The following is a 23388-nucleotide window of genomic DNA, read 5'->3' on the forward strand; positions in this document are numbered from 1 at the left end:
GCACTAGACAGAAGCGCTTGTCTCCTGTGGCACTGGACAGAAGCACTTGTCTCCTGTGGCACTGGACAGAAGCACTTGTCTCCTGTGGCACTGGACAGAAGCGCTTGTCTCCTGTGGCACTGGACAGAAGCGCTTGTCTCCTGTGGCACTGGACAGAAGCGCTTGTCTCCTGTGGCACTGGACAGAAGCGGTTGTCTCCTGTGGCACTGGACAGAAGAGCTTGTCTCCTGTGGCACTGGACAGAAGCAGTTGTCTCCTGTGGCACTGGACAGAAGCGCTTGTCTCCTGTGGCACTGGACAGAAGCGCTTGTCTCCTGTGGCACTGGACAGAAGCGCTTGTCTCCTGTGGCACTGGACAGAAGCGCTTGTCTCCTGTGGCACTGGGCAGAAGCGCTTGTGTCATGTGGCACTGGGCAAAAGCGCTTGTCTCCTGTGGCACTGGGCAGAAGCGCTTGTCTCCTGTGGCACTGGGCAGAAGCGCTTGTCTCCTGTGGCACTGGGCAGAAGCGCTTGTCTCCTGTGGCACTGGGCAGAAGCGCTTGTCTCCTGTGGCACTGGGCAGAAGCGCTTGTCTCCTGTGGCACTGGGCAGAAGCGCTTGTCTCCTTTGGCACTGGGCAGAAGCGCTTGTCTCCTGTGGCACTGGGCAGAAGCGCTTGTCTCCTGTGGCACTGGGCAGAAGCGCTTGTCTCCTGTGGCACTGGGCAGAAGCGCTTGTCTCCTGTGGCACTGAGCAGAAGCGCTTGTCTCCTGTGGCACTGGGCAGAAGCGCTTGTCTCCTGTGGCACTGGGCAGAAGCGCTTGTCTCATGTGGCACTGGGCAGAAGCGCTTGTCTCCTGTGGCACTGGGCAGAAGCGCTTGTCTCCTGTGGCACTGGAGAGAAGCGCTTATCTGTACCATTAGTGGAATCTCAAAGTAACAGTTTGCTGTCACCTGTGGCACTACTGAAAGCTAGAAACAGTTGTCTGTAGTGAAATTATTGCAGCCTGATGCAGCTCTGTCCTGTGGCAGTAGTGGATGACAGACGCGGCTGTCACCTGTAGAACTAGTGGAGGCCAGAATCACCTGTTATCTCTGGTACAAGTGAAGGTTAAAAGCAGCTGTTTCTTGTGGCACTTACAGAATCTAGATTCAGCTGTCTCCTCTATCTAAAGTGGAGACCAGATGTAGCTGTCTTTCTGGTCACTAGTCGAGGCCACATGAGCTGTCTTTTGTGGCATAATTGGAGACTAGAAATAGCTGTCTCATGAAACACTCATGCAGGTCACAATGTGACTCCTTCGTGGCACATGTAGAGGACAGAAGGTGATTTCTATTGCACTAATGGCATCCTGAACTTGAGTCATTTGTAGCACTTGGGTAGGCCAAAAGTGCTTGTTTGTGGTAATAACGCAGACCAGGAGCATCTGTCTCCTGTTGTGCTAATGACTCCAGTGGCAGTGCAGCCTTGAAGACGGTGTCCTGTGGCACTATTGTCTGATGCAACTGTCTCCTATGGCACTGGAAGAGGTCACAGTGATCTGTCTCCTGTGACACTAGTGGAGCTCAGAATCATTTGTCCTGTTTAAAAATAGGTAGGATGAATACATGCGTGGGTGTGGAAGGTTGTGAGTTGGACCTGACTAGCTTGTGCTAATAGGTCTGATGCCGTCTTCCTTCTTTAAGTGGATGTGACCTGACCTGACTAAGTGGGTCATTGGTTTAAACAGTGAGGTGACTTGGACCTTCCGCGCATGGGCCAGTAGGCCTGCTGCTGTGTTCCTTCTTTCTTATGTTCTTCTATGTGTCGCTAACAGAAGGCGAGAATCAGCTGTCTTCTGTGGTACTAGTGGAGGTCATATTTACCTGCTTCAAATAACACTAGTTAAGCCCAGAATCAGCTTTATGTTGCAGTGGGGAAAGCTAAAAGAGGATAACGTCTGTGGCAGAATTGGAGACCACTAATCAAATAAAATATTTAATATGTGAATGACGTTAACAGCTTTTCCATGTCTAGCTGATAGAAACTAGAAGCAGCTGTATATTGTTACCACAACTTGTGGGTATATCTGGTGGTAACCAGAGAGTCACAACTTGTGGGTATATCTGGTGGCAACCAGAGAGTCACAACCTGTGGATATATCTGGTGGTAACCAGAGAGTCACAACGTGTGGATATATCTGGTGGTAACCAGAGAGTCACAACCTGTGGATATATCTGGTGGTAACCAGAGAGTCACAACCTGTGGATATATCTGGTGGTAACCAGAGAGTCACAACCTGTGGATATATCTGGTGGTAACCAGAGAGTCACAACCTGTGGATATATCTGGTGGTAACCAGAGAGTCACAACCTGTGGATATATCTGGTGGTAACCAGAGAGTCACAACCTGTGGATATATCTGGTGGCAACCAGAGAGTCACAACCTGTGGATATATCTGGTGGTAACCAGAGAGTCACAACCTGTGGATATATCTGGTGGTAACCAGAGAGTCACAACCTGTGGATATATCTGGTGGTAACCAGAGAGTCACAACCTGTGGATATATCTGGTGGTAACCAGAGAGTCACAACCTGTGGATATATCTGGTGGTAACCAGAGAGTCACAACCTGTGGATATATCTGGTGGTAACGAGAGAGTCACAACCTGTGGATATATCTGGTGGCAACCAGAGAGTCACAACCTGTGGATATATCTGGTGGTAACGAGAGAGTCACAACCTGTGGATATATCTGGTGGCAACCAGAGAGTCACAACCTGTGGATATATCTGGTGGCAACCAGAGAGTCACAACCTGTGGATATATCTGGTGGCCACCAGAGAGTCACAACCTGTGGATATATCAGATGGCAACCAGAGAGTCACAACCTGTGGATATATCTGGTGGCAACCAGAGAGTCACAACCTGTGGATATATCTGGTGGCAACCAGAGAGTCACAACCTGTGGATATATCTGGTGGCAACCAGAGAGTCACAACCTGTGGATATATCTGGTGGCAACCAGAGAGTCACAACCTGTGGATATATCTGGTGGCAACGAGAGAGTCACAACCTGTGGATATATCTGGTGGCAACTAGAGAGTCACAACCTGTGGATATATCTGGTGGCCACCAGAGAGTCACAACCTGTGGATATATCTGGTGGCAACCAGAGAGTCACAACCTGTGGATATATCTGGTGGCAACCAGAGAGTCACAACCTGTGGATATATCTGGTGGCAACCAGAGAGTCACAACCTGTGGATATATCTGGTGGCAACCAGAGAGTCACAACCTGTGGATATATCTGGTGGTAACCAGAGAGTCACAACCTGTGGATATATCTGGTGGCAACCAGAGAGTCACAACCTGTGGATATATCTGGTGGCAGCCAGAGAGTCACAACCTGTGGATACAACTGGTGGCAACCAGAGAGTCACAACCTGTGGATATATCTGGTGGCAGCCAGAGAGTCACAACCTGTGGATACAACTGGTGGCAACAAGAGAGTCACAACCTGTGGATATATCTGGTGGCAACCAGAGAGTCACAACCTGTGGATACAACTGGTGGTAACCAGAGAGTCACAACCTGTGGATATATCTGGTGGCAACCAGAGAGTCACAACCTGTGGATATATCCGGTGGCAACCAGTCACAACCTCTGGATATATCTGGTGGCAACCAGCCACAACCTGTGGATATATCTGGTGGCAACCAGTCACAACCTGTGGATATATCTGGTGGCAACCAGTCACAACCTGTGGATATATCTGGTGGCAACCAGTCACAACCTGTGGATATATCTGGTGGCAACCAGAGAGTCACAACCTGCGGATATATCTGGTGGCAACCAGAGAGTCACAACCTGTGGATTTTATCTGGTGGCAACCAGAGAGTCACAACCTGTGGGTATATCTGGTGGCAACCAGAGAGTCACAACCTGTGGATATATCTGGTGGCAACCAGAGAGTCACAACCTGTGGATATATCTGGTGGCAACCAGAGAGTCACAACCTATGGATATATCTGGTGGCAACCAGAGAGTCACAACCTGTGGATATATCTGGTGGCAACCAGAGAGTCACAACCTGTGGATATATCTGGTGGCAACCAGAGAGTCACAACCTGTGGATATATCTGGTGGTAACCAGAGAGTCACAACCTGTGGATATATCTGGTGGCAACCAGAGAGTCACAACCTGTGGATATATCTGGTGGTAACCAGAGAGTCACAACCTGTGGATATATCTGGTGGCAACCAGAGAGTCACAACCTGTGGATATATCTGGTGGCAACCAGAGAGTCACAACCTGTGGATATATCTGGTGGCAACCAGAGAGTCACAACCTGTGGATATATCTGGTGGTAACCAGAGAGTCACAACCTGTGGATATATCTGGTGGCAACCAGAGAGTCACAACCTGTGGATATATCTGGTGGTAACCAGAGAGTCACAACCTGTGGATATATCTGGTGGCAACCAGAGAGTCACAACCTGTGGATATATCTGGTGGCAGCCAGAGAGTCACAACCTGTGGATACAACTGGTGGCAACCAGAGAGTCACAACCTGTGGATATATCTGGTGGCAACCAGAGAGTCACAACCTGTGGATATATCTGGTGGCAACCAGTCACAACCTGTGGATATATCTGGTGGCAACCAGCCACAACCTGTGGATATATCTGGTGGCAACCAGTCACAACCTGTGGATATATCTGGTGGCAACCAGTCACAACCTGTGGATATATCTGGTGGCAACCAGTCACAACCTGTGGATATATCTGGTGGCAACCAGTCACAACCTGTGGATATATCTGGTGGCAACCAGTCACAACCTGTGGATATATCTGGTGGCAACCAGAGAATCACAACCTGCGGATATATCTGGTGGCAACCAGAGCGTCACAACCTGTGGATTTTATCTGGTGGCAACCAGAGAGTCACAACCTGTGGATATATCTGGTGGCAACCAGAGAGTCACAACCTGTGGATATATCTGGTGGCAACCAGAGAGTCACAACCTGTGGATATATCTGGTGGCAACCAGAGAGTCACAACCTGTGGATATATCTGGTGGTAACCAGAGAGTCACAACCTGTGGATATATCTGGTGGCAACCAGAGAGTCACAACCTGTGGATATATCTGGTGGCAACCAGAGAGTCACAACCTGTGGATATATCTGGTGGCAACCAGAGAGTCACAACCTGTGGATATATCTGGTGGTAACCAGAGAGTCACAACCTGTGGATATATCTGGTGGTAACCAGAGAGTCACAACCTGTGGATATATCTGGTGGTAACCAGAGTGTCACAACCTGTGGATATATCTGGTGGCAACCAGAGAGTCACAACCTGTGGATATATCTGGTGGTAACCAGAGAGTCACAACCTGTGGATATATCTGGTGGCAACCAGAGAGTCACAACCTGTGGATATATCTGGTGGCAACCAGAGAGTCACAACCTGTGGATATATCTGGTGGTAACCAGAGAGTCACAACCTGTGGATATATCTGGTGGTAACCAGAGAGTCACAACCTGTGGATATATCTGGTGGCAACCAGAGAGTCACAACCTGTGGATATATCTGGTGGTAACCAGAATGTGCCAGAAGTTTTTAAATATAAGTTTTTTTAACAAGAGCGCCACTAGTCGTAGAGTTTAGAGGAAATCAAAGAGTCACAACTTATATTTGGTCAAGTCAGGTGGTAACTAGAAAGTTAGACACATGTGCAACTTCTTGGGATCTTAATACTTAGGAATTCTTCGCTTGCCTAATTCTTGGGCACGACCTACTTCCACATTGAACAAATGTTACACGACCTATGACTGCTGCACCTCTCCTGCCATACGGTTTATAAGCTGCTTCTCCGCTGATATGCCGTATTCTATTCAAGATTGATGGACTGAACACATCGACTCAAGGTTGAGGGACTGATTACCTCATTCTTCTCCTGTTCTTCAAGTTTCTCCTACGTATGGACTGATGAAGCCACTGTGTGGCGAAACGTTTCCTCTATAAAGATACCCAAGAGTTGCACATGTGTCTAATTTATCAACATGTCGGTTCTCTGAACCATTCATCTACAAAACTAGAAAGTGCCACAACCTGTGGACATGTCTGGTGCTAACAAGAAAGTGCCACAACCTGTGGACATGTCTGGTGCTAAAAAGAAAGTACCACAACCTTTGGACATGTCTGGTGCTAACAAGAAAGTGCCACAACCTGTGGACATGTCTGGTGCTAACAAGAAAGTGCCACAACTTACTGACGTGTCTGGCTGTAGCACATTATAAACTAAGTGAAAATATACAGTATGATTTTCTGTAACCTTGAATTCGTGAAGTACTAACACTTAGACTGTACTAATGCATTATGGTGTCATGGCCAGCAAGTTGTATTGCATGTAACTTTTCCTCAGTATCTAATTCACCTGCAGCAGCTGATCCTTCTGCAGGATTTGGCTTCTGGCTGACAGCGGTTTCCCTTCCCACACTTTCCTAATGTCGTACAAATATATCTTGTTTCTCTACACTTAGACATCACAAACTTTGGCAATGGAAAAAAATATAATATATTTTGGTTTCTGTAATAATGGTGAAGTGTGAGGCGAGGCAGAAACACTCCAGCTCTTCGTCAAACCTCAAATTTAAGACACCATACCACGGGCGGGGACAGAACCCGCGATCAGTGAGTCTATCCCCGCCCATGGTTTGGTTTGTTTACAATCGTGTCATTACGATTTCGTGAATCAAATTTAAGGTTAAAGAAACTTTAACTTTCCTTTAAGTTTATTTTAATTAACAAAAGGACTCTTGAGTTAATGTAGTCTGTAAGAGTGAGTTTGGTAAGAGGCACGTATGTTACCTGTCTTATAATGACATGTTAAATTTTCCACTATAATCTACCTTGTCCATAATTACTATCGCATTCGCTTTGTCTGTTTCATAAGGTTAAATCTAGGAGCTTTTAGTTGTATCATGAATTAAGGAAAGATCCTGGACTTCACCTTACGAAGCAGACAAAGCAAATGTGACAGTAATTATGAACAAGGTAGATTATAGTGGAAAAATGAGCATGTTATTAGGAGACGGTGGAACTTGGGTGCCAATTAGTCTTTACCAATGTCATGAGGGCCTCCATGGCACTCAAAAACTGTGACTCCCTTCTCCATTTTTTTTTATTTCAAACTTCTTCAGTCACTTTGCAATGTAACTGTTCCGTCTCACTTTAAAACTCAATGTTTTTCAGAGTCCACATTGCTCTTCACCATCTGTGTAATATTCCACGGTGTAATGTGGTCACCCTAACTCACCCTGTACACAGCTCCACCACATGCAGCTCCTGTCCTGCAGATAAAGTTAAAATGTCCTGTAATTGCTGTCCCGTGCTGTCCTGCAGCTGCTGTCTCGCGTTGGTACTCAGGTGAAAATGCTACACAGGATGGAGGCCAGAATCCTCACGGACACTGCAGTGAGATCGCTGCTAAGAGAGGTGTTGAGGGAAGCTGAACTCCGCCCGGGACCCTGCTTCACAGGCTGTTGGATCTGACCTGTTTTAAGAAGATATATGTAAGTAACTGAGGGACTAAACTGGTGATACCAAGAATGAAAAGGCACAATACCGTGACTGGAACAGTACACAGCTAACCTGCACATCTTACCTCTTGTTAGTAGTATTTTGTGTAATTAATATAACCTTCAGAATGAGTTGCTGCTTGTGAAGGGCTCTCGGTCAGAGGAATTAGAGCTACCCTCCTCTTCCTGGGTTGGAAATTAAGTAGTTCCTATTTACAGTTCGCATAATGACCACAAGTAGCTTCCCATTTTCCAACAAATACAAAAACATAATTTATATCCCAGCTCTGGAAAGAATCCTCTATTACGTCACCGCCTGGCCATCATGGAATGACGTGTCACGTGTTACTTTTTTCAAACCTCAGTAAACTAATATTATTTACAGTTTCTAGAGGGAAGTGTGATTAAACTGAGCAACTTGTATGACGACAACCAGTATCCAGTAGCACTAGTGGAGGACAGAAGCCGCTGTCTCCTGTGTCAGTAACGGAGAAGAGTAGCAATTGTTGCCCCTCTCAGAAGCAACTGTTACCTGTAGCACTAATAAAGCAACTGTCACCCATAGCACTAGTGTAGGTCTTAAAGAACTGCTTGCTGTGGTACTAGCGAAAGCAGAATGAAGCTCTCCTGTGATGCTAGTGAAGGTCTTAGAATTGCGCCTTATGTGGCACTAGTAGAGGCCTGAAGTAGCTGTCGTTTGGGGCACTAGGGGAAACCAGAAGCAGCTGTCTCCAATGGCACTAGTAAAGGCCCAAATTAGCTTTCTTATGGGGTACAAATAGAGGCCAAAAACAGCTGTTTCTTAGGAACTAGAGAAACTAGGGACAAGTTTCCTCCAGTGGGACTATTGGAAACCAGAAGCAGCAGTCACGTGTGACACTAGTGGATACCAGAAACACCTGTTTCTTTTATCACTAGTGGAGGCTTGAGCAAGCTATGCCCAGTGGCACTACTGGAGGCCATACCCATCCTTCTCCAGCAGCCCTAGTAGCCTAGATGTAATTGTCTCCAGAGGCCTTAGTTGAGGCCAGGACGAACTGTCTGCAGTGACACTAATGGAGGCCAAAAGCAGCTGTCTCCAGTAGCAGCAGTGGAGACCAGAAAAGCTGTCTAGTAGCACTAGTAGTGTAAACAGACATCTATATTCATTAGCAGTAGTGAAAGCCAGGATAAGGTATCTCTAGTGACGCTAGTGGAAGCCAATATGCCTAGCCATGCTAGGTGTTCTAGTGGTACACTCTGTAATCATTATTTAACTACATGTAAACCACACAATAACCAAATTCTGTAAATTTAACATTGTAATCCTTATACAGAATAAACTTTGAATTTGAATAACAGTTCTCTCCTGTGGTAATGGTAGAGGCTAGAAGCTGCTGTTTACAGTGACAGTGGAGGCCAGAAGCAGCTGTCTCGAGTGGCTCTAGTGGAAGTAAGAAGCAACCGTCGCCTGTTGCACTAATAGAGTACAGAAACGGCTGTCTCCTGTCCTATTGGAGGGCAGAAATAGCTCTCTCCTGTTGCCCTAGCGAAGTAGAGAAGCAGCTGTCTCCTGTGGCACTAGTAAAAGCCACAAGCATCTGTCTCCAGTGACACTAATGGAGACCAGAAACAACCATCTCCTACGGCGTGAGTGGAGGACAGAAGATTATCTCCTGTGGCAATAATGCAGAACAGAAATAGATCTCTGCTGAGGCACCAGCAAAAGCCAAAAGAAGCAGTCTTCTATGTCACTAGTGGAGGTCAGACGCAGCAGCCACCTTTGACACTAGAGGAGGACTGAAGCATTTATCTCCTGTTGTCCAAGGGGAGACAATAAACAGATGTCCTCTCTGGCACTAGAGGACGTCAGAAGCAACTTTTGCATGAGGTATTATTATGGGGAGCGCTAAACCCGCATAGATTATACAGTGCCTGTGGGGGAAGCGATGATGGAAGGCATTCAGGCATTATTCAAGGAACTGGAACACAGATCCAATTCTCCAAATCAAGAATCCCTCACCCTTGAGGGGCTCTGAGGCAATAGTGGAGGCCAGAAAAAGTTGTCATCTTTGGGAGTCCTGAATCAACTGCCTCCTCTAGCAGTAATGAAGGCCAGAAACATCTTCCTGCGCCATGCGTTGAGGAAGGAAGAGGCTGCTTAATCTGTCGCTAGTAAAGTCCAGAGGCAACTCCCTCCTGTGGTGCTATCGGAGGATAGGCACGGCTGTTACCTCTGGCGTTAGTGAGGTCTTTAAAGAGCTCCCTACTGTGGAACTAGTTGAAGCCAGAAGCAGCTGTCTTCTGTGGCACTACTGGAAATCAGAGGCAACAGTTTCGTGTGAAACTATTGTAAATTACAAAAAAGCTGTCTGGTGTTGCACTAGTGAAGATTAGAAGCAACTGATTTCTGTGGCTGTGGCATGCAAAGAGTACGTAACCTTTATTCGTAGCATGTACACACCCTCATTTACAGGCTATCTCCCCCAACCAGCGAACCAGGTTGCTAAGAGTTGATGATGGGGCCCCGTCGTTCAACTAGTGACCAGGTTCTAGCCAATAAGAAGATGGTTTTGGCAATCGCAGAGGTTATGTGGGTACCACTCTCCTGTCTGCCCTTGTCATTCCCATTCTAGAGCTGGTTGAAGCACGGTCTGCTATCTTGTGGCTTCTATTTCTGCTTTGCTTACCGTGGAGTGCACTATACTTATCACTGTACATAGTGTACATATTGCTGTTATAAATTGGTGAAGGATAATATAAGTCTAAACTTTTTCTACTGTGTTTATTTGCTCCCATTACACCCGGGGTAACAGGCCATTTGGAATCATGGGTTGTAATAGTGGCATTAGCAGAGCCCAAAAGCAGCTGTTTCCAGTTGCAGTGATGAATGCCAGAACCAGTTCTCTATCTTGTGACAATAGTTGAGGGCCAGAACCAACTAATTCCAGTAGTGCTAGTGGAGACCAGAAACATCTGTATCCAGTAGCACTTGTGCAGGCCAGAATCAGTTGTGTCCTGTGGCAGCAGTGAAGGCCAGAAGCAGCTGTCTCCTGTAACAAGGAAACAGCTGCTTCTGGTCTTCACTGCAAGGATTCTTATCCTTTTTACGATTACAGACTCCCAATATATTCTCCATACCCCATTCACCAGACTGTCGAAATCATTACCAACAGGAGTCCTATTAGGTATCAATATGACTTCAAAAGATGTCAATAGCTTGGTGTTACTTTACATATGGATTACTAGCAACAGAGCAGCTGCAAGAAAATCGTAAGGATTATATTATATTTATTTATAGAAAAACGGCAAATCACAAATACAAAAGCTAGCTGTAACTAGTGAGATTTTTGCAACTGCTTTTGTTCAATTAAAGCAAGGAATCGAGGTGTAGTTACTGATAATGTTACTCACATGTCATCTGACACATCAAGTCAGTTTCTCCACAATGATCTCATTGTAGAGAATCTTGTTTCGCAGAGATAAATAGTTGTGGAGGGAACCCAAACTTTCATTGTTGTCATCACCAAGCTGAGGTAAGCTGGGATCTGCTCACACCAAAACTGCTTGATATCCAGCCCAATTTCGAAAAGACTGGGCTGGATATCAAGCAGTTTTGGGTTTTCTTGAGAATCAATAAAATCATCCTTTACTGAATCGTCACTCATCGTTGATATATCAAACGAGAAAGGTTTCCATGATTCGCACAGATTCCATGCTAAGAAAATTTATACTTAGGACTTCTCAATGGTTCTTGACTTCTTGAAGTATTACTGTAGACTGATTTACCATCTTCACTAAGGAAATCCTCAAGGTTTACAAAGTTCGCCTTGTGGAAAACTTCCTAAACCTTGACTTTTTAAACCTTTGGAGTAAATAAGAAAGTTCTTACTAAACTAGGTAATTTTTTCAGTCCGTAAGTAAATATTGATAACATTGATAGTTTACTCTAATCTTACATTTTTTTTAAATTTTAAACTGTTCACAGATCGAGTTCTTAACCGCCTTTATATGGTTAAGAACCCCGATACTAATTGATGCCAGAATGAGCTGTCTCCTGATGAAATATGCACACATATTATGCGCTTCACCTTTGCACTTAATATTATATATAATTATATTTGGCAACATGGTTAGGGAGTATGTTATTTCTCTTCTCTTTCTGTTTATGACAATTTCGAGGTTCTCATTGCTACCCTGTTCACTTGCCCGCCACTAGAGGGGCAACACCTCGCTCCTCCCACCATCTGCAGGATCTGTGTTCCTTTGTACTTATATTGACTCATTTTGTTGTATCTTGGTCAGTTGAGACATGCATCTTGTTTTTTTTTTACAGACCTAAGTTCCAAGAGATATATTTTATATTTTGTTACTGTGTATTGAGAGAGACTAATTTAATAAAGGTTCAGAGTCTAACTCTTATTTTAACTTTCTATACACAGTCAGAATTTGGAAGTTGCTAAACTCAGATTCAATAATTTGGGAGTTTTTCACTTTGTTGAAGGTTATAATGATTTCCCCACTTTGTCAGTGTTTTCTTCTCACTCTTCCTTGTTGATCACTGTGATGCTTACTGCTGCTATGTGCATATTGCTCTTTGGTGAACTAATCACTTCCTTGTTCAAGAGGTGTGGCTTTATGCCTCTGATGACTGAGGTTAATTTATTTAAGGGGCTGTCGATTGTGTAAGTCACAGTCTGTGTAAAGTTTCCCCATACACAGTTTCCATATATTAATTATTTTAGTACTATACAGTACTTTGATGTACACAGTAAGGTGTTAGATGGTACTGTTAATTAAGAGACATTAAACATACATTAATATTAATTTATACACTGAGATGCATGTAAGAATCTATGATTCCAGAAAATCTGTTAATTGCATTCTAGTATATAATAATTCCCATAAACATTATTTTTTTAATTAGTAAATTTCTCAGTCATTCTGTAGAAAGTTTCTGTTCTCTGTTCTATTTCTGTTCTTCTGGAAAACTGGAAGAGGGTATATAAATTCATCTTCCAGTATTCCATGATAGATAATTTTGTTTTAAAGATCTTGTAACAATTAGAATTTTGATTTTAATTCATAATGTTGGAGACTTTGTGTGTCGAGTACACCATACATGATGGATGTGTATACTTATCTGATTCAGATGATGTTAGGAAATGAAGATATTGCTAATGAGCTCTATTACAGTCAAATTAGTCTAGAATAATATAACATGTAGGGTAACTCTTTACAAGGAACATAGCAACTTACGACAACACAGGAAAAACACTTAAATGTTATCCTGACTCTGACGAAACTGAGTAATGGGAACAAGCTTATTATCTGCCTCACTGCTAATGGAAATGATACTGCGAGGGGCAGGAGAAAGGATCTACTAGATATATACAGGATACCTATAGATTTAATTAAGTCTAAGGGAGGGGCCCAATCATATGTAGTATTTTGCCTATAAGAGAAGCAGGCAATGAATATATGTCTATGGCAATTGATGTAAATTGCTGTCTAGACAGGTGCTGCAGAGAACTTGCGATATTTACTGTCAATTGAAAAAATTTTTATGGCAAACATAATACGAAAGCAAAGGATGGGGTGCATCTGTCTAGGGCAGAGGTGGTAGCATTAGCCAACTCTGTCGAGGGCGCCATTGCTGACTTTCTACGACTTTAAAATGATAGACAATAGAGGTATGGGTGCATGTGGGAAATAACTAGATTACAGTATGTTGGATGCCTCAAGGATATGTTCAAAAGACAGAAGAGGAAAGTGAATGACAAATTCCCTAAAGGTTTACTATACTAACAGTAGGAGTATAAAAAAAAAGATAGACGAACTCAGCTTAACTGTATGTGCAGGAAGCATAGATATTTTGCTATAACAGAAACCTGGTTCAACCTGAAAGACAGAGAATTTCCTTCTGAATGCTACATGGAAGGATATATATTGTTCCACACCGACAGACTTAATTGGAAGGATGGCGCAGTAGCAATATATGTCAGAGATAATTTAAACTGAGTTAGCAAAATTGAATTCAATTCAGAGTAAAAATATAAACGTGGAAAATGGAGTTCTATTTGAGGATTGGAGGAAAACACACGAAAACAGAGAAAAAATGAATAGCAATTACCCCCAAACCCTTCTTTTGATGCGCATATATAAAAAGAATAAAATTAGTAGCACAGACTGAATTTGCAAGCGAGAAGCTTAGAGAAGACTTTATGAAAACATTCTATCATAAATATGCGACCCATTCTTGAGTAGTTAATGTTGGTGTTTAACTGTCTCAGATAATAAAACGCAAAGATATCAGTAGGATCGATTATGAGATGAATATTAATTCCTGTGCTACAAAACAAAACAAAAAAAATACCAGTATTAATGTCACGGGAGGAGAAAGAACTAGACGTCATGTAATCACTACATACACAGTACTACAGCGAATTAGACACCTGTGCAACACTTGGGTATCTTTATTCTGGAAACGTTTGCTAACTAGTAGCTTCTTCAGACCAATACAGAGAAGATTAGTTGAAGATCGGAAGACTTTTCAAGTTATCAGTCCCTCAGCCTGGAGTCGATGAGATCAGTCTATCAATCTTGGTGTGCGTGGAGAAGGGGCTTATATACTGCAGACAGGTAAGGTGAAGTAGTTGTAGGTGGTGTCACTGGGGAAAAATTCACAGGTGGAAGTAGGTCATGCCAATAGTTTAGAAAAGCTTAGAATTTCCTGAATCAAGATCCCAATATGTTGTTGAGTGTTCATATGCTGCGTTGGACTGATCACATCGACTCCAAGCTAAGGGACTGATTAATTCAAACTCCTTCCAATCTTTAACCATTCTTCTCAGTATTGGACTGAGGAAGCCACCGGTTGGGGAAACATTTCCCTTGAAGGGTTCTTAAATTAGGCTTATCATCACTTTACTTACATCTGATCTGATAGTTCTCCCACCAGAACGTTAATAATGATAATGAGAAGCATAAACAAAGTCAACACAGATGTGATCTTACCTGGAGTTACCTGGAGAGGGTTTCGGGGGTCAAAGCCCCCGCGGCTGGGTCTGAGACCAGGCCTCACGGTGGATCAGGGTCTGATCAACCAGGCATGCAACAGACATGCAACCAGACATGTAACCAGAACACAGGTTATTGTTTCATATTAGGCACCCAGATGAGCCACAGAGTCATGATGTTGCAATAAACAGAGAACTACATAGACAGTGTTGACATGAAAAACAGGAGATAGTAGTTATTAGACGATATTCACGGTAGTGGTACTACTAAACTATTACTAAGACCTACCCAGACTAACCCTAGCCCTGCCCCTTATTACTGTAGCGTACCCAGACGTACCATCCTGCACGTGCACTGTGACGACGGCAGGTTGAAGGTCAGTAGGACTGCAAGTGTATTCTCCAGTGTCTGTCAGCTCCACCGCTGACAGCATCAACTTGCTCACCGTCTTCCTCGATGACTTCTCTGTCTGTAGGACACAAGGTTACTTATGGTCAGTGAATTATTAACTATTTTAGCTGTATTAACTTCTGATAAGACAGTGATTGAACAAATGATTGTGAATGCGTTTCATCATTTCTGAGATTCAAACTTGGTGGAAGACGAATGAGACGTTTGTGCAATATTTTTGAATATGTTGTGAAAGCATTAACCCAGCCAGTGGCTTCTTCAGCCAAACAGAGTAAGGTGATGAGGGTATCAAATGATTTAGATAAAGAAAAATTGGATATCACTTGCAGAGATGGAGTATGGAAGAAGTGAAAGTTTTCAGATATTTGGGTTTATGAAAGATGAGGTTAACCATAGAATTGATGAAGGAAAAAGGTGAGTGGTGCACTGAGGTATCTGTGGAGACAAAAAAAAACGTTATCTATGGAGGCAAAGAAGGGAATATATGGAAGTTTAGTGGTACCAACACTCTTATATGGGTGTGAAGCTTGGGTTGTGAATGCTGCAGCGAGCAGACGGTTGGATGTGGTGATGTCCTGTCTAAGGGCAATGTGTGGTGTAAATATTATGCAAAGAATTCTGAGTGTGAAAATCTGGAGGAGGTGTGGAGTTAAAGTATTAGAGGGCTGAAGAGGGGCTGTTGAGGTGGTTTGGTCATTTAGAGAGAATGGATGAAAGTAGAATGACATGAAGAGTGTATAAATCTGTAGGGGAAGGAAGGCAGGGTAGGGTCGTCTTCGAAAAAGTTGGAGGAAGGGAGTAAAGGAGGTTTTGTGGGCGAGGGCCTTGGACTTCCAGCAAACATGTGTGAGCATGTTAGGAATGTCTGGAGACAAATGGTTTCTGGGACATGACGAGCTGTTGGAGTGTGAGTAGGATAATTCGTGAAAAGATTCAGGGAAACCTGTTAGCCGGACTTGAGTCCTGGAAATGGGAACTACAATGCCTGCACATTAAATGAGAGGTTTGGGATATTGGCAGTTTGGAAGATGCCTATTAAACTGTCGTATCTGACTACCTCTGAGAAGACAGTACTTATGAGTGAGGTGAAAGTGTTGAGTGATGATGAAAGTATTTTCTTTTTGGGGATTTTCTTTCTTTTTGGGTCACCCTGCCTCGGTGGGAGATGACCGATATGTTGTAGATTATTTATATATATATATATATATATATATATATATATATATATATATATATATATATATATATATATATATATATATATATATAATTATTTTTTTTAACGCACTGGCCGATTCCCACAAAGGCAAGGTGTCACTGCGTACCTTGTTCCAAGGTTCGTAGGTTCGAGTCTCCTTTCAGGCAGAGATCAGTGTTTGTGTAAATTTCGCCTGCTCTTGCGAATTCCTTGCATTGTTAATATCTCTAGTAAGGCTGATGCATGCAGGGGATGAGATGAAAAGCTGTAAGCCTTCTCCCTTAAAGCTGGCTGCCTTGGATCAAAGTCTAGCACAAGCTGGACTCCAAGGTATTGGTCCAGTGTGGGTAGATTGGTAAAGCACTGCGTACCTTGTTCCAAGGTTCGTAAGTTCGAGTCTCCTTTCAGCCAGAGATCAGTGTTTATATATATATATATATATATATATATATATATATATATATATATATATATATATATATGTGTGTGTATGTGCTGACGCTCCCAAGGACGTCAGCACGGCGCAAGCTCTGAAGGACAAACATCCTCCCAGGGCTCCCAGTACCAACATTGACCTCCTTGACATTGCAGCAGGTGAAAAACATCTAACCTTACAGGATGCTGATGTGTATAAAGCTGCTATGTCATTTCCACAGGGCTCAGCAGGAGGTTTTACCGGTTTAAGGCCTCAACACTTAAAACAAATACTCAATCCAGCATTTGGTGAGGTTTCAGAGAGGCTGCTGTCTGAACTCACCAAATTTTCCAACCTGTGCCTGGTTGGCAGTGTCCCAGAGGCCATCAGACCCCTTTTCTTTGGTGCCTCATTGTGTGCCCTCCGGAAAAAGGATGGCGGAATCAGGCCCAATGCAGTGTGTAACGCCCTTCGACGCCTAGTCGCCAAGGCTGCAGTAAGAAGGGTGAGTCAAGAGGCTGCAATCCTGAAACCAACTCGGCTCGGTTTCGGCGTTCAACAGGGCTGTGAAGCAGCTGCCCATGCAGGACGAGTATATATCAAAAACATGTCTGATGAAAAAGCCTTGGTCAAATTGGACTTTGCCAACGCTTTCAACTCAGCCAGAAGGGATGCTGCTCTCCAAACAGTTTATAGAAACTTCCCTTCCCTTCCAAACTATTGTTTGGGGACAATGAAATTGGCTCATGTTAGGGCGTGCAACAGGGGGGACTCTCTCGCCCCCTTTGTTCTGTTTGGTCATCAAGGAAGTCACAGAAGCACACTCCAGCGAGCTAAATATCTGGTTCAAGGACGACGGTACCCTAGCTGGCACAACAGAATCTCTCCTAGAGGACATCAGTAAAATTAAAAACATCGGAGAAAGCCTGGGCCTTTCTTTAAACCCCACCAAATGTGAAATAGTTTCTACCAATCAACAGATGATCCAGAATATTAGTGCCGTTTTACCAGGAGCACGAGCCATTGATCCAGCCAATTGCACTCTCCTTGGTGCTCCTCTTGGGTACAATGCCATCAATCTGATCCTAGAAAAAAAGTCTCAGACCTCCGGACGATGGAAAGCAGGACGAAAGACACTGACACACACACGATGCCTTCTACCTACTCACCAGGTGCCTGTCAATCCCAAAACTTACCTACTTTCTGAGATGCTCCCCAGCCTTCAGCAGTCCAAAACTCATGGAATATGACTCTCTCCTTAAGACCATGCTAGAGTGTGTATTGAATCTTTCCCTTGAAGATGGACAGTGGTTGCAAGCCTCACTTCCGGTCAGGCTTGGAGGGCTAGGAGTACGCAGATCCTCCCAGAATGCTCTACCAGCTTTCCTATTCTCTTCCATAGCATCAAACGAGTTGATAAGACAAATTCTTCCTGATACCCTCAGTGACTCAGCAGGAATAGAAAACCCTAGCTATCCCAGTGCCATCACTGAATGGGAGACTCTTGCTGCTCCAGCACCAAACCCTAGTGCACCACTGGCTCACAGTCAAGCTGCGATGGCCCGATCACTGAAAAGGTGCTTGCCAACATGCTCAGAGCTGCAACATCAGATAAGGAGATTGCCCGTCTCCAGGCTGTGAGCGCACCTCACTCCGGGGACTTCCTCCAAATAGTCCCCATATCGGCAATGGGAACGCGACTCGGCCCTAAGACCCTCCGTATTGCAGTGGCTCTGCGCCTTGCTGCCCCAATTCACACAGAATATACGTGTATTTGCTGCACAAGCGCAAGCAGACCAATACGGTCTACATGGTCTTAACTGTTCCAAAACCAAGGGCTGGCATGCAAGACACAATGAGGTCAACGACATCATTAAGAGAACCCTTGCTACAGCAGGATGCCCAGCCGAGAGGGAGCCCCGATCACTAGCAGCCAACATTACCCACAAGCCAGCAAACTGTCCTGACGGGATCACCATCTATCCTTGGAAGAATGGCAAGCTCTTAGCATGGGACTATACCTGTGTGTCCACACTGGCTGACACCTATATCCATCACAGTGTGGGGCGACAGGGAGGAGCTGCTGACCACAGGGAGGAGTACAAGATCAACAAGTACAGGGACATAAGCCAACAGTATCAATTTGTCCCAGTGGGATCAGAGACCTTGGGATCATGGGGAAAAAATGCCACACGTTTCCTTAAAGAATTGGGTTCCAGACTCATCGACACCTCCAGGGACCCAAGGGCAGCCACTTTCACGCTCCAGTGCCTCAGCATAGCCATCCAGAGGGGAAATGCTTGCTGCATACTTGGCTCACGTCCAGCCTCGGAGGAGCTGGAGAATTCATGATCTTTGATACATTGTACCATTGTATTCATATTTGTTTTTCTGTAAATGTGTTCTGTTTATTAATAAATGTTTACATAGAATATCAAATATAGGGGGTGGTAGGTGTGGCATGCAAAGAGTACGTAACCTTTATTCGGCGCATGGACACACCCTCATTTACAGGCTATCTCCCCCAACCAGCGAACCAGGTTGCTAAGAGTTGATGATGGGGCCCCATCGTTCAACTAGTGACCAGGTTCTAGCCAATAAGAAGGTGGGATTGACAATCGCAGAGGTTATGTGGATACCGCTCTCCTGTCTGCCCTTGTCATTCCCATTCTAGAGCTGGTTGAAGCACGGTCTGCTATCTTGTGGCTTCTATTTCTGCCTTGCTTACCGTGGAGTGCACTATATTTATCACTGTACATAGTGTACATATTGCTGTTATAAATTGGTGAAGGATAATATAAGTCTAAACTTTTTCTACTGTGTTTATTTGCTCCCATTACACCTGGGATAACAGGCCATTTGAAATCCTAGGTTGTAATATGGGTAGCCTGTCCGAGAGCTGGACTTAGAGAAACGGTTGAGCTTAGGGTGAAGCTTGTAGCAGGAACATTGTGTAGCTTGCTGTTTCGCTTCGCTTTACAAATTTTGCGTGTCAGTTGCTTATGATCAGCCTTGCTATTGTGTGATCGTTCAACAGCTCGCTACTAGCTTGTTCAGTGTGCTCGCTTCGCTACGGTCAATCTTGTGTGCAGTCGGCTTTGCTTGTATGCGTATTCTGCAATCGTACTGTGCATAGCTAAGCGTGTTCTGCAAATTAACGTGTTACGTTGGGGTATTCGTACTGTGCATAGCGAATAACTTATGCCACCTAGACGAGTCAGACGCCTGGTGTCGGCATATACTTTGCATAACCTACCTAAATTGTCCCTACAGCGTTGTTGGCAAATTGCTCGTTCCATTGGCATTCCCTATAAACGCACTCTCACAGCTGCGCAACTGCGTTCACTTATTGCTGACATACTTATTGAAGAAGAGATGGCACATCAAACTCCTCCCTCTACGGGAGCTAGGGAAAAAACTCTTATGTTCTCGCATGAGGAAGATGATACACCTACGGAGCAAAATGGTCAGTATGGTGCAGCTGGGTTGTCTCGAGGTGAATCAGCGTCGTTGGCACTTGAGCTGGCAAAAATCACGCTGGAGCAAACTAGGGAACAGAGAGCATTCGCAAGGGAAGAATTTGATAGGGAAAGAGAAAGGAGGCAGTTTTCGCATTCTGTAAACGATTTCAGTTTACAAAAAGCAGTACAGCTTGTTCCCCGCTTCAATGAGGCCGAACCAGAGCAATTTTTCGAAAGCTTCGAAAATCAGGCTCGAGCCTTGAGGTGGCCGGAACAGCACTGGGCAGCGTTGGTTCATACAGCATTATTGGGTAAGGCACAGGAATTTACGTCGGTATTAACTGACGCTGAATTCTCTGATTATCAAGTAGTGAAGACCACAGTGTTGGGAGCATATACATGTATCCCAGCTAAATATCGTAAGACCTTCAAATTGAACAGGCGGCAGCTTGGTCAATCCCTGGTGGACTTTGTGAGACAGCAAACCAAAGCTTTTACCAGCTGGTATAAAGCGAGTGGTGTCTCTAACTTTGAGGAGCTGGTGCAGCTTATTCTGATTGATAACCTGCTGGAGTCTGTGGGACCAGAGGTTCGTGTCTTTCTGCAGGATCGTGACTTAACCACTGCATTGGAGGCGGCCAGGTTGGCTGATACCTTCGAAACGAACCGCTCCTTGTCCGAGCGGTCCCGTCTCTCTTTTCAACAGTCTGGCGTGAGCAGAGATCGACAACATTGGAGAATGAAGTGCCAGCCGGAGGGAGAGCGTCTACGTCATCCAACCAAGTCACCTGGTGAGCCACGCTTCTCAACATATGGTCCCCCTGCGGAGAGGCAAACTACTTATGGAGCATCTCGACAACAATATCCAGAGAGGCACCAGCCAGAACGACACCACTTGCAACGTCATCAGGGAGTAAAGGGCAAGCCTGTCGTCTGCTTCAGGTGCAATAAAGTAGGTCACATCAGTTCCAACTGCCCCCAAAAACCTCAACCCATCGGGAAAATCTCTAATATCCCTAGTAACATGTCCCCTAGAGAAGTAGAAAAAGGTATGGCCCCTTATTATTGCGAAAGTCTTATTTCCCTTCAGGAAAACTCAGAACCAACTAAAGTAAATACCTTTAGAGATACTGGAGCATATTGCTCACTTGTCAGAGAAGGAATATTACCCCTTTCAGAGAATACTTCCTTGAATTCCTCAGTTTTATTGGAAGCCTATGGAGGAGCTATATATTCAGTTCCTTTGCATAAAATTTATGTACAGTGCAAATATTACACTGGGTACTTGACTGTAGGTATCTCAAAAGGATTTCCCATGAAAAATGCCATGTTATTACTGGGTAATAACATTACTACTGTTACTTCGTGTCCTGAACCTATAATGATTAATGCTTCTCCAGTGTTGGCCATAACTCGGGCAACATCCCAAGGGTTGTCTGGGGAGAATGTTGACCTATCCTTGGACGACTCCGATCTCGGAATAGCCACGTTGTTTTATGAGACACACCGGCCGGAGTCTCGTAAATCAAGTGAACAGACCCCGATCAAGCCTTCCTATTCCCAGGTTGCAGGATTGCCAGATGTCTCTGTTTCCATGCCCGAGGGACTGTCCTTCCGGGAGGAACAACGAAAGGACCCTTCTTTAAAATTCGCTTTTCAGGCAGCCATGGGTAAATCCTCTTGGGGTCATCCAGTCAAGTATGAAGTTAAAAATGATTATTTGGTTTGCACTGAGACTGGTAAGGAGAAAGAGGGCCGGCAATTATACGACAGGTTAGTGGTTCCAACCAAGTATAGACCTCAGATATTAAATATAGCTCATAATACGTCATCAGGAGGTCACTTAGGAATTACAAAAACCTTGTATAGAATCACAAAAGAATTTTATTGGCCAAAATTAAAGAAAGATGTGAAGAATCATATTAGGTGTTGCCGAGAATGTCAGCAAGTTGGAAAACCTGGACATTCCATTAAACCTGCACCTCTCCAACCCATACCTGCTGATGGAGAACCTTTTGCAGATTTAATTATAGATTGTGTAGGTCCACTACCTAAGTCAAAGTCTGGAAATCAGTATTTATTTACAATTATGGATAAAGTAACCAGATATCCTGAAGCGATCCCAATGCGTAGTATCAATACTAAAGCTATTCTCAAAGCTTTAACAAAATTCATTTCTTGTTTTGGCATTCCTAAAACTATACAAAGTGATCAAGGTACTAACTTCACTGCCAAAGCATTTAGGGAAGTATTAACTAGGTTAGGGATAATTCACAACTTATCCACTGCCTATCACCCTCAGTCCCAAGGCGCCTTGGAAAGATTCCACCAAACATTAAAAACAATGATGAGAAGTTTTTGCATGCACTTTCCGACAGATTGGGATGAATCTCTACCTTTGTTGCTGTTCTCAGTACGGGAGACGGTGCAAGAGTCTACAGGGTATAGTCCGTTTGAGCTGATCTTTGGGCACAATGTACGAGGTCCTCTTCGGGTGCTCAAAGAAGGATGGATGGGAGAAGACGTAAGCTCAGCACTCTACAACCCGTCTTCAAGGTTGCAGGTGGCACGTGAGTTGGCCACGGCTAACCTAAAGACAGCTCAAAGTAAGATGAAACAGAGGTATGACAGAAGTGCACAATTCCGCTCCTTCCATCCAGGAGACAAGGTGTTGGTGCAGGAACCTATACCTGGCCACACCTTGAAAGCTAGATTTACGGGACCTATGCAGATAGTAAGTAGATTATCTGATTTAAATTATGTGGTAGCTCCCATTGATAAGACCTCAAAAACAAAAACTTACCACATTAATCAAATCAAGGCCTTTCATACACCAGATAAAGTCCCAGTAATGACTCTGTCCTCTACCTCTGAGGACGACTCTGACTCTTTGCACTCTATCTCTGAAATTAATACTAAACTTTCAAATTCTGTCCTCCTCAAGGATCCTAGCCCGTTAATGGATGGATTATCTGAAATACAAGCAACCAATTTAACTGAGCTTCTACAGTCATATCCTAATATTTTTTCGGATGTGCCGAAAAAATGTACGTTAGGTTACCATGATGTAGATGTGGGAAAATCTAAACCAATTAAACTCTCCCCCTACAGAGCTAATCCTGAAAAGCAAAGGCTACTTCAGCAGGAAGTAGACTTCTTGTTAGAACATGGTTTAGTGGAGGAGTCATCTAGTCCATGGGCTTCACCGTGCATCCTAGTAAAAAAGGCTGATGGAGGGTTTCGTATGTGCACAGACTACCGTAAAGTGAACGAGGTCACAATCACAGATGCTTACCCTCTTCCTCGTCTGGATGACGTAATTGACTTTGTGGGTAAGGCTACTTTTGTGTCCAAATTAG

The 23388-nt window shown here is 44.2% G+C and overlaps 1 protein-coding gene across 1 annotated transcript in view; it reads right to left on the reverse strand.

Annotated features, from left to right (window-relative positions):
- Positions 1-6747: 6747 nt before the first annotated feature.
- Positions 6748-23388, reverse strand: part of LOC128689250 (uncharacterized) — a 553231-nt gene continuing 536590 nt past the window's right edge. The window contains exons 8-9 of the mRNA XM_070086506.1: positions 14884-15013; positions 6748-7520 (exon numbers count right to left, since the gene is read on the reverse strand). Of these exons, the coding sequence (XP_069942607.1) occupies positions 7390-7520; positions 14884-15013 (261 nt within the window). The 3' untranslated portion in view covers positions 6748-7389. The remainder of the gene's footprint in view (positions 7521-14883; positions 15014-23388) is intronic.

Source organism: Cherax quadricarinatus, chromosome 18, assembly GCF_038502225.1.
Source record: "Cherax quadricarinatus isolate ZL_2023a chromosome 18, ASM3850222v1, whole genome shotgun sequence".
Lineage (NCBI taxonomy): Eukaryota > Metazoa > Arthropoda > Malacostraca > Decapoda > Parastacidae > Cherax > Cherax quadricarinatus.